This window comes from Cyclopterus lumpus, chromosome 9 (genome assembly GCF_009769545.1).
Source record: "Cyclopterus lumpus isolate fCycLum1 chromosome 9, fCycLum1.pri, whole genome shotgun sequence".
Taxonomy (NCBI): Eukaryota; Metazoa; Chordata; class Actinopteri; order Perciformes; family Cyclopteridae; genus Cyclopterus; species Cyclopterus lumpus.
Genome location: NC_046974.1, coordinates 18,900,951 through 18,913,281, shown reverse-complemented (window position 1 = coordinate 18,913,281; position 12,331 = coordinate 18,900,951). Strand labels below are relative to the sequence as shown.

The window sequence follows — 12,331 nt, the reverse complement described above, 5'->3', positions numbered from 1 at the left end:
AATATTAGGGACGCTGTCTTCGACCGCTGTCAGCGTCGGATGCTGATGATGGAGTCGGTTGATACGCGCATCAGCTGAGAGACACACACCCACCTCTGGTCCCGCCCCTCAGGCTGCGTGAGACAAACGCCCCCTTTTGGCACTCGTCCAGTGCTCTCCCTCGGGAAAAGCCTCCAGTCACACACAGTCCCCGGGATGGATGGATGGGTAGTTGTAGGATAAGACTGTCGTGATGCTGCCTGACATTATTCAGATCCTTCACTTAAGTCAAACTACTACCATCACCCTGTAAAGTGACTGCATATTATAGCCCTACATTATCATCACTCTCGCATTCATGAGCAGGAGGCTACTAGTTGGTTGAGGTGGATGTCGGACTGCAGCTAATGATCATTGTCATTATGGATTCATCTGCTGATTATTTTCTCCATTGATTAATTGTTTGGTTCAATCAGAGCCCAAAGCAACACCTTCCCAACGCTTGTATTGTCCAACCACCAGCCCAAACCCCGATTTTCTGAGAAATAAATGATCAATAATTACAATAATTAAAAAGGAAAAGCCAGTTGCAACCATGAAATGTTTTTGCATGAAAAAATTACTTTAACACCTAACCGGTTGTTAATGGACTAAACGTGTCAGCATTTGTACTGTTAGGTAGGCATATTTTAAAAACTCTTCATATGGTTTTGTTCTGTGCAATAATACATTATAAGTAACAATAACTAAAGTTATGAAGTAAAAAGTACATTTCCCTCTGACATGCAGAAGTAGAAAGGTATGAAATGTATGAAAAAAGACTCAGATACATGTACTTAGTTATTCCACCACATATTTCAACTTAAAGAAGTACCTCTGCAATTTAGTATTGTACTTCCACAAAGTTGGAGGACCTGGGAGTAGACCGATTAAAAAAAAGAATAATGTTTTAATAGTGATCCTGCAAAGGGCAAGATATTCAGATATATATTCCCTGTCTGATATGGGTTAAGCTACACATATACTGGATCCTACACGTCCCATAATACAACTCAATACCTAATTAAAGCCCTGTTTTGTTCTACTCAATGTATTGTTATCCAGTGTGCAGCCCTTCAGCATGGAGCTCTTGTCCCTGTTCCTATTATTATTATTATTACTATTATTATTATGTTAAAATAAAATCTCAGACTATCTGTATTCTCTTGGTTTTGGTCTTACATTTCTACGATTATGTTGTCTGTCATGATTTATTTTCTTCTCTTTTGCTCGTCCCTATTCTTTCCTGCTGAAGCGGTGAGGAGCACCAGCGTGTCCCCTGCAGGATGGGAGAGGAACCGCCAAGGCCCGAGGCAGACATGAGTAAATCCCAAACTCCAAAAACTCCAAAGCCAACTATCTTAACTGTCCACGAGGGGGCAGTCGTGTTGTGTATTTGCTGACAGTCTGTACTGGGACTTTCGCAGATTGATAAAAGCCACTGGTTTTACTCTCTGTTTCATAGTTATTGGGATTCTCTGGCACCCTTTGGCCACTATGAGACGCTACCACCCAGCTCAGCTGACTCAAGGGAAGTCACACATGTAAAACCTCGCCATGTTTAATGTTTATTTATACAAATTAGGAAATGGAATATATATGTTTAATGTGCTTTACTAATTTACTTTAAATATAGTCTATCTAGAATAATAATTTAATTTGTCTATAGACTGCTGCTAACAATTGAACAATTCTAAAAAGAAGAAAAGAACCATAATGCTGCAAAATACAGTATTAGTATTAGTAGATATTCAATATTTCAGAATCAGGTTTTATTTAAAACATTGGGGGTCATAAGGGTGACAAATTAGATACCAGACGACTATCATCATCATATCAAGTAATATTTAAAAGATACCTGAATCAAATATCAATATTATTATTCTGAATTAAATAGTGTTTAGTTTTTTTTTTTAATGTGCAGGCCCAGTTATTCCATTTACCGATGTAGCACATTACAGACAGAATTGCTTCAATCTTTTTCTTTTCACTCGAACATGCGATGCATTAGTTCTGCTTGCACGTTGTAGTTATAAAAGCCGCTAAGTGGTCACATCTTTCTCACAAGATGACAGAAACAGTGGGATCTTGTCCTCTCATTTCACATCAGCTGTAATCCTCCTATCACGTGTACTTTTTCTCACTTTTTTTCCCCCCACTGACCATCAATGTTTTTATCACCAGAGAAGATCTGTCAAGATGTCCAACATTACAAACCAAAGGACTGTGGGCCGGAGTATCTGCATCATCACAGGAGCCTCCAAGGCACTGGTACACACAGTAAGTGATCCACTTGTGCAAAGAAGGTAAGATATAAACAAAAAGACCAGCAAACAAATAAAATGTCTTGGTTCTGTCCAGGTGTCCTGCTGGCTGGAGCCCGGCTCTGTCCTCCTGCTGGCGGCTCGCTCTGGGACTCTGCTACAGGAGCTAAAGGAAGAGCGGCAGAGCTTCACCGAGGAACAGCAGCTGGTGGTTCACTGCGTAGCTGTCGATCTGAACACGAGAGAGGGGGTCAAGGTGAAACCGTCAGGGTGGCGAGACAGGAGGCTGTAAAGTAAATAGATCAACAACGCCGGTGCGTCTTTGTTGTCACCAAGCGGCCATGGTTGCGTGGGTTTGAGGCTGGCCACCAGAACGCTGTTGGGCTCATTTTCTGTAACCAGTGTAAAGTTAACATGACAGCATAGTGTATTCATTTATTTTGGGTTCCGCTGTAGCTCATACAAGGAGTCTCATTGGTATTGAACCAGGTGCAAGGTGGTTCAATCCCTGCTCTCCCCATAGTTGCATGTCGAAGACACTGAACCCCCAGTTCCTCCCTGGGTTCTTCACTGCAGCCCACTGCTCCTTAATAACTAAATAAACTGATCAATAAAAGTGTACATTTCTTTCTTTATTAAGGTTGCAGGCTAGATCATGCTTTATCCACAAACTCTTGTGCATAGAAAAGCACATTGTCATCGCCAGATCAGTGACATCTTTTTTTCTACGTTTCTTGTGTTTTCGAGTTTTTGTTTTGTTTTTTTCTAACCAGTAACCAGTGTTGGTGGAATTAAAAAGCTAGCTAAGTAGTCAGCCGCCCACTACTCTCAGGGGATTTGTGTTCGCCTCTAGTTTCTCTATTTTTCTTTGACGTCATCGTGACCATGGCTAACTTCCGTTTCACTCTGCCTTTCATCCCTCTCTGATATTACCTTCACCTCTCTCTCTCTCTCTCTCTCTCTTTCGGTCTGCAGTCACTTTGGGAGACATTTCCCATATTGGGAGTTTCACCAACCTCGAGGAGATGAACTCCTATCCCTTGACATAAGCGTGTGAACGTCTCACCGGCCTTAGCACTGCAGCCCTTGCCGTCCTGGGTGCTCTACTGCACTGCCAAAGCAGCCAGGACGATGATGTTCAGGGTGCTGCCCGAGGAGCAGCCACATGAGTCCTCAGTTACTCTCCAGGTATATGCAGAAGGATATTCTGAGGTTAACAGGCGTCAAACATCTGCCAGGAGTCTGCTGACAAACTGATGAAGCTGCTTCTCGGCGATGACTTCAACTCAGGAGCACCTCGAAGAATAATGGTGTTCACCTAGTGTGAATTATTTGGTGACACTACCTTGCTGAAGTCTGATAGAAAGTCTGATGGTCTGGGCTTCTGGTCTCAAATGAAAGATTTTAGTATAGAAACAAATAAAAACAGTAGAGTAGTTTACATGTCGTTTTTAAACTTACAACAATGTGCATAGTTTCAGTATATAGAATACAATAACTTTCAGGAAAAATGTTGGCAAAAGTGTAATGCTTTATTTGTGTTGTTGTTATTATTAATCAGATTTGCATTTATTTGTTTCCTCTGGTCTGGATTTTGTTTTTAATCTGTGATTTTGATATGTTAATTATTGTCACTCCTTCATATTATCCTGTTTTTTTCTTTCCCTTTTAACGTTTGAATTATTTTTGTGTTTGCTGCTGATGTAAAGCACAAATAGTCTTTAGCCAAACTGTTGATTGAAATAGCATGTTTTATTTGATGAGTATTATTCTGTATTTAGAAATCCCTTTTGTATTTGGACACATTTAAGCCTTCCACATTGAACTGTTCGTTAGCATAACAACGAACTTTCATTTACTGAAAGTATGAAAAGTGATATTCACATGCAAATACATCTATCGATAGATTAAACTGTTCATTGGTCATTTTAGAGAAAGAGAATGCTGATGTAATAATAATCTGGATACATTGTAGGGCAGCGAGCTGAAACCTTGAATGTTGTGGTTTGATGGCTAATACTTGGTCTGTGCAGCACTGCCATTCACTCCAAGTTGGAGAGGTGTGGATGCAAATGTGAGGTTGTGTACTTGGTTGCTCTTTGTAGCACACTGTGGGGATCAAAACAGGTAATACACACGTTATGGGGTCTGGGTACATTCTGAAGACCCTAAAGCTGCCCCCCCCCCCCCCCCCTCCAACTGTGCCATATGTTATGTTGCAAAATAGAAATAGAGAGGAAGTTATAGAAAGCACCAGAACAGAGTAGAGGCAGAGAGTTAGCTCTGCTTCTGTCAAACTCCTTGCAGCTGTCTAACGTCACCACAGACTCTTGATAGACAGCCCCAACTGAGGGCCCAAAATAACCCTCAGGACCCGGGTATCTACCAATTCATGGTCAGAGGTGGGGGGAATTTCAGGATGAAAAGCCAAAAGTGTGACCACAAATTGAAATATATTTAAGCGTCTGAGAGAACGACAGCGAGTTCCAGTTATGTTACCGTCAGACATTTTATTTCTTAGTGGACTACAGAGACAAAACACCGTGAACCCATGTTTCTGTGACTGTTGGTGCAGTTCAAGAGGACGTCTATTCTCGTACCTCGGGTGTGGAATGTGCAGTTGTCATTGAAGAACAGAGAGGTCCCAGATTGGCCTACGCATTCCTCAACTACCCCATCGCTGCATTTAGCTTCTCTCTACCACTGACTCACTCTTCACTGTTCATCAGCGGCTCAGGAACCAGTGCAAAAACCATGGAGAACGTGGCGATATTTGACGCACCTGGAAAGGGAAGGGGTCTGAAGGCGACCAAGGAATTTTGGGCTGGAGACGTCATTTTTGCAGAGCCCAGTGTCTCAGCTGTTGCGTTTGACAGGTACAGTCCGATAATGCCAATTGAGGACATGGACACGCAATAGTGTGTGTGTGTGTGTGTGTGTGTGTGTGTGTGTGTGTGTGTGTGGGGGGGGGGTGCTCAGATGTGGTCATTATGCAGATATTTGGGCTGATGAACAACATATTATCTGTAATTTCTTTCTATCGATTTAAAATGTATCCACAATATCTTTCAGTTTCCTGTTTTGGATGTCCTTAGAGTCTGATTTTAATCTGGTTTGATATTGTAACAAGAAAACTATATTCTCACAGTATGTCATCATCATCATCATCATCATCATCATCATGTTGATGTAATGGCATGGAATGGAAAACTGTGCCTCCATTGTAGACAACTCATCTCATATCAGGGGAATATTTTGACATGCCTGTAAATAAAGAAGTCTGGTAGCATGAAGGAACACAAATTAGGACTGTTGTGATTTGTATCTTTCTGGTATTAATGCCCAGTTGTGTTATCCTTTAGTATCTGAATCTACATGCATTTTTAGATTAGGACCTTTACGGGATCTATTGGAAATATCTTCTATTCAGTAGCGGTTCTGTATCAATACATTCGAGATGTTAATGTTTTAGAATGGGATCTTTTACTAAACATCACAGGCCAGACTTTAATGTGAGAAGTGCACGTAATCCGAGTACTAATTTCCGTGAAGAAGACAAAGGCAAAAGTTTGTGATGACCTGATGTTATCTGAAAAAGAATATATAAAGAATTTTGTTTAATGCTCATCTGGAAGTTTGTAAAATATATAAAAAGAATAAATAGTTTCCTATATCAGAGCATTTGGACACTAGTAAGGTACAGCCAACACGTTAAACTCTTCCATTGACCACTATCATCTTTCCACTCTTTTTCTGCAGTATAGCAGAGCGTATTTGCCACAGCTGCTTCCGCAGACAAGACAAACTACAGAGATGTGGCCAGTGCAAATTTGCTCATTATTGTGACCGAACTTGCCAGCGCGCCGGCTGGGCCGAACACAAGCAAGAATGTGGTGCCATCAAATCTTATGGCAAAATACCAAATGAGAACATCCGGTAAGTGGAGGGAAAAGGAAATAAGTTATATGATGCTTAATTACATTTTTAAAAGGCCTAAACATAACAACATTATTTTGTTGCATTTTTGTTCTTTTCGTTTCAATTTTCAACCCTAATCCTGTGTTTAATAATATGATCCATACAAACTAATCCAACAAGATAAAAGATGCAGAGATATCCGAGGAGAAACTGCAGCTTCTTCGTCCAGTTTAAAGACAGGGTTGGTAATCTTGCAAGACAATTTTCTTTTTGAAAAAACCAAGGCCATTATTACATTTTTCCAATGAAAGTGGCTAGCAGCACTTGCTCATGAAGTTGCTAAATGTAGCAAGTAAGTCGCCAAGTCTGCCACACTGACAGCTCATCCCTCCAGGCCTCCCTCCAAAGCCAAGTCCCTCCCGCCAAATTATCATTATGTGCAAAAACAACAAACATGAATATTGTTAGTACTCAAGATAGCAGCTTGTTGAAGGCTTGGTTAAGGGGGCGTCCCATTAATCAAGGCTGAGTCCTTGCCACATCTCTCTACTCTCCATCAAATATTAGTTGATAAAACGCACACAAGCACTGTATCAATATGCCCTTTAAAATCAGCCTTGAGCAGTGGCGTTTTCATACGTTACAGAAATAGTGGGCCAAGTCTCACATACACAGAGAGAGAGAGAGAGAGAGAGAGAGAGAGAGAGGGGGAGAGTGAGAGAGAGAGAGAGAGGGAGAGGGAGAGGGAGAGAGAGAGAGAGAGAGGGAGAGCGCAAAGTAACAAAACTACAAGCCTGAATGCAATATTTATTCAGCCTATGGCTTCTCCAAATAGTTCAAAGTTTTGATTTGTCATGCACATTAACATTCAAATTATAATATAATATTAAATTAAATTATATATAATACTTTACAACAAAATACTGTGCAATAGTCCAACTTCTCTTCCCATTTCTCTCTCTCTCGCTCTGTGTAATTGTCTCAAAACCTCATTCATATTCATATGAGAAAAAAGACATTTGATACAGCCCCAAAGCTCTGAGCTTGAAGCTCAGAGCAAAAGACCCCGAGCTTAACGCCACTGAAGGCCGCACAGACAACTTTTTAGATTGTCTCAAAAATGCATCTGAATATTCCGCCGACTCGTCTTGCTGTTTCACGTTTTCCACACAATTTAATACACATTACGATCAGACTGAGCACTTCCGCTGCTCTCATGTTGCACGAACATCTCACAAAGATGTTCCAAATCGTTAAATAACAGGTTATATGCAATTCTAAATTGATAGATCATACATTATAGCAGATAGTAAGCTTTGAGAATTAATAATAACATCATTTGCATGCGCAGTTCTCTCTCTCTCTCTATGCGCCAGCTGCCCCTAATGACCCGTCGGCACTTGTGTTTGTGTTTGTTCTTGTCGAGGGCAGTTTGGTGGCCCGCATCATGTGGCGCCTCGACAAAGAGGGGAGCGTGCTGTCTGATATGCAGTTGGTCACGCTGGAGGAGCTGGAGGATCACATTCCTGACATGCAGGAGGACGATTTGAAGGACTTAAAAGTGGACATCCACAACTTCCTGGACTACTGGCCCCGAACCAGCAAGCAGCACACGATCGACGACATTTCACATTATTTTGGAGTGGTGTGTTTATATGCGTTATCTCTTTATTGGCCATCCCTTGTTTTTCCCCAAAATCAAGGGCAGGAAGATAGTGAGCTGACCGTGCGCCTCCTCACCTAATTAGCCTCTCAGAGACCAAAACTAATGCATCCAGACGTCCTTGTTAACTCGCAAATTAATGTCAGTCACCAGCACAGAGCAGCGGGATGTTCTTTCCTGTTTCATGTTGTACAATTTAAGTTTAGTATTAGACGGACAGCTGGAACACAATGTACCAGGCTGAAGATCATGTGAGTATGGATCAGTGACTGACCTGGTGTAAATTAAGTGTATCTGAACTTTTTTAAACAAACTTTTAAACAAGCCACCAGGGGTGGTACAATAAAAAAGCTACCGGCCCCAACAGGCCCCAGTTCTGGGGTAGAATGAGACAATGTGTGGTTAGGGTTAGGGTACATCTTTAACAGCTCTGTGTTCACATCAATGTTTCCCCTCTTTCTCTCAGATTAACTGTAACGGTTTCTCTGTGAGCGACCAGAAGGGCCTTCAGGCAGTGGGAGTTGGTCTTTTCCCAAATTTGTGTTTGGTGAATCATGACTGCTGGCCAAACTGCACCGTGATCCTCAACCACGGCAAGTGAGTACAACTAAATGCCTCCTCAGTTTTTTATTTTATTTTGTGGCAATTGACTTGCGTGCTGTTGTGTATTGTGTGCAAATGTGTGTTTGTGAGGTTGTAATTGGTGTAAAACTGCTTCCTGTTTGTCTTTCAGTCAATCGGCTGTGAATACTATGTTTCATTCTCAACGGAGGTGCGTTACCTCAACCTCAACCTTTTCAAAGTCTTATTTATTAGAGCGCCATTGAGACTATGACATAATCAACCTATCAACACGCTTAACCGCCGTCCTCCCTCCCACTCCGCCATAGTAGTAAAAACAAGTCTTTGCCAGTAGTGCCCTGTAGTATGCACTGTAGGTTTGATGTGACTCAGACTTCACATCAAAATGTCAACATGCATCTTGAATGCTCTAACCTTCATTTATAGGCTGGTATGAGTTTTTTTGTTTCCCAACACATAGCTTCTTTCACTCGTATGATGCGGGTCTGTCACTTTGTGTGTTTTGTCGATGTGCGATTGCAGCGTGCGTCTGTCCATCATCAAGGAAGTGTATTCAAAGCTTCTCTCATTTGTAACAACTTTCATTCCCACTTGTTCACTTCTAACACCTTTGTAACACCAGGCTAAAACATGGCAAAAACTACTTTTCCATGTAAATATCCCAAATAATTTCCATTTTAAGCCTTTTTGTTTTTGCTTTAATATTGACTACATGTGGAGAAGTTTGTCACACATTTTGTAATTGAAGAAAGAAATCCCAAATTTTGTTTTACATCTAATAAAAATAAAAAGAATGCACTGAATTTTGGCTTGAATGTGAAATAATCTTCATTAACATTCATTCCTTCAACCCTTCAACGGGATCGACTGAACTGAAAGCCACACTAGGAACTGAGTTTCACCATCAATCAAAAAGTGTAAATGAAAGAAGACCAAACAAAGTCACTTCCGCTTGCATTCAACACCGTTCCTCTTCCTCAGGATCGAGCTGCGTTCTCTCGGTAAGATCGAGGAGGGAGAGGAGCTGACAGTCTCATACGTGGACTTCTTGAATCTGTCGGAGGAGAGACGAAGACTGCTCAAAACACAATACTTCTTTGACTGCACATGCGAGCACTGCAAGAACCACATCAAAGATGACTTGAAGTTGGCGGGCGTGGAAGTGGACGGAGTCAAGGTGTCTGTCCATTTTAAATAAAGCTCTCATGAAGCGAAAGGGCATTTTTAATACTGCAGAAGCCAGAAAAGAGGCCAGCCCTCTCACTAGATTTAGTCCCCCGTGATAAGGACAGACGGGAAACATGAGCGCAGTGGCTATTTTAAGCAAAGATAGCTCCTAATGTATTCACTGGATGTAAGGTGGTGCATTCATACGTGTGAGGAAGAGAAAGAAGTTCTTCATTTACTCAAAGGTAGAAAGATCATCAGTTTCTCCCACATACCAATTATTATAATCTTATCTATTCTATTATATATTCTTATATTATATAGTCTACCAGTATCAGTACATCAGTAAGATAAGAGTAAATCAGTGCATTTACACAATAGAGCAGTAGTGCAATGAATCATGACACTTCACATGATCTTAATCTGTGTAATGAGACACACACGCTTGTGTAGTGCAGATTGTATGTGTGGGTCACGCTGAACAAAACTGTTATGATATGCTGTATTTGGCTGTCTTATAACCACCATAATAACTGTGAGGCGTCTTTTGATCACGCGTGAAAGGACAGCTTGTTTGTTACTAGTAAAATAAACATCTGTGTCTCTGACAGGGCCCCTCCAGCAGGTCAAAGGTCTTTTTAAGAAATAATCAATAGTCAGGAATTTGCCTTTATGAGCCTAAAGATGTCGTCTACATGACCTACATACGTAAACGAGCAGGCTGTCAATTTCTATATAGTTATTCTTAATGCTTTCAATGTCAATGTGTTAATTCTTGATTTGATCAGTGCCTCCCATCTTCATCTCTTAGCCGACAGAAGAACAGGTGAAAGAGGCAACAGATTATTGCTATCAAATGCTGGAGAAGATGGACAGCGCTCGACTAAATGGCAACTACCATGAGGTATTGTATCAAATTACCCACATCATCAAATTATGTGTTTTTTCTTCTTCTATCTCTCTACCTTCAAGCCTACTTTACATGTTGTTTACGTTTATTTTTCTTTCTTCAGGTGGTAAAATTATGCACGGCGTGCATTGAGAAGACAGAGCCAGTTTTGGCTAACACGCACATCTACCAGCTGCGGATATGGAGCACATTAAGTGAGGTGCAAGCTTACCTGCAGTATTTTTGTGAAGCTGCAGAATACGCCCGCAAAATGGTGGAGGGATACCTGTGAGTACAGAGATGTTGTGCAGCGTGTTGGGATGCACATGCGCATCTTTTTTTTAAAAATCCAATAATTAAGAAAAAATGAAATGAAAAAATGAATCATCTTCCCCTGACAGAAAACTGTACCACCCTAACAACGCTGCTCTCGGTATGGCGGCCATGCGAGCCGGAGTGACTCACTGGCAAGCTGGGGAGATAGAGGTTGGCCACGGGATGGTCTGCAAGGCCTACGCCATTCTCATGGTCACCCACGGTCCAACACATCCCATCACCAAGGACCTGGAGGTAAACTCTCAAAACCTGGAAGCTTTTCTTTGGTTCGGCAGACATGCTTAAAAGCAACATTTTAAAAGAAAAGATTTATTTTTGACTCATCATATACTATAGCTATACCAATTGGCGAACATTTGAAGCGCTGATGCAACCTATTTCCACAGGCGATGCGTATGCAGACGGAGATGGAGCTGAGGATGTTCAAGCAGAACGAGTACGTTTACCACAGTATGAGAGACGCAGCTCTGAAGAACAAGCCAATGGCCATGATGCATGAACCCAAGTCTGTGGATGAGGGAGTCAAGAATCTCTTCCACCGGAGGAAGTAAAAGAGATCAAGAATAAACCATCCTTATTTCTGAGTGCTGGTGTGTGTGAGTCTGCACGTTTAGTGACTTGGTCATTTTCTGTTTCACGCCACTCACTTTTGTAGTCGCGCTTTTCATTAAAAAGATGTCACGTCGTACGTGTGAGTTTTGTTTTCAATACTCCACATTCAGTGGAAGTGCAGAAATTCAGTAGCGGACGTATTTAAAAAATAAATAAAAATGCATTGCCAGCTCAATGTCAGGTTTCTTTAACGGGATACAGGCCCTAGTCGAGGTGTCCTTGAGCAAGACACTTAACCCTGTAAGTCGCTTTTGATAAAAGCGTCAGCTAAATGAAATGTAATGTATCCAAACAGGTAAATGACCGGTATGTAATACTTCAACCAACTAGCTTTTTTTATTGTTGGCTGCACACATGTAATGAAAGTGATAATTTATTGAGAAAATTGTTTTGTAATATGTCTTTTGTTCTAGACAATTTAATGCTCAGAAAAGTATTCAAGCCATTCACACTGTAAACAAAGGACCCCAAATTGAACACATTTTCTGCATCGCACTTAAATTTTGCAACACGCTTTACAAAAACTGTCTTACCGTCAAAAAAGAATCTCATACAATCTTTGGGTAAACACTTCTACTCAAAATGCAAACACACCATGAATTGGCAGACACAAGAAAGCAATAATTGAACAGTGTGAGCCTCTGCACTACAAATAGACCTCAGGTTACCCCCTCCTCTTTAGTGACGGCATTGCTTGTGCGCTGGACGAGCAGATGTGGCCAGACCTGGAAGAGAAGGCCGGGTACAAAAAAACCCAGCCTTTATACTAAAGTTATTCTACTAGTTCACAATGCCATGTTACAAAAACTTGCAGTGGCTAAAAACAATACTTTTTTATAGAGGTATAAGTTAAGTATGAAGTGATCAGTGTGTTGCTGAAAG

The 12,331-nt window shown here is 41.2% G+C and overlaps 2 protein-coding genes across 3 annotated transcripts; both read left to right on the top strand.

The window, feature by feature from the left end:
- The first annotated feature begins 2,217 nt into the window (after positions 1 to 2,217).
- Positions 2,218 to 3,604, top strand: sprb (sepiapterin reductase b). Its single transcript, XM_034540879.1, is given in 8 exon segments — positions 2,218 to 2,298; positions 2,380 to 2,538; positions 2,541 to 2,587; positions 3,235 to 3,327; positions 3,329 to 3,447; positions 3,450 to 3,470; positions 3,473 to 3,512; positions 3,514 to 3,604. Coding segments are annotated over 8 exon segments (651 nt in total).
- Positions 3,605 to 5,036: 1,432 nt separating this feature from the next.
- smyd1b (SET and MYND domain containing 1b) lies at positions 5,037 to 11,388 on the top strand. Of its 2 annotated transcripts, XM_034542278.1 has the most exons (10): positions 5,037 to 5,158; positions 6,042 to 6,218; positions 7,632 to 7,845; positions 8,330 to 8,460; positions 8,597 to 8,635; positions 9,427 to 9,622; positions 10,424 to 10,516; positions 10,626 to 10,789; positions 10,903 to 11,071; positions 11,224 to 11,388. In XM_034542278.1, exons 1-10 carry the CDS (start codon positions 5,037 to 5,039, stop codon positions 11,386 to 11,388), a joined length of 1,470 nt encoding a protein of 489 aa, XP_034398169.1. The 2 variants fall into 2 exon arrangements, with proteins under 2 accessions (XP_034398169.1, XP_034398170.1); XM_034542279.1 differs by lacking the exon at positions 8,597 to 8,635.
- Positions 11,389 to 12,331: the final 943 nt, after the last annotated feature.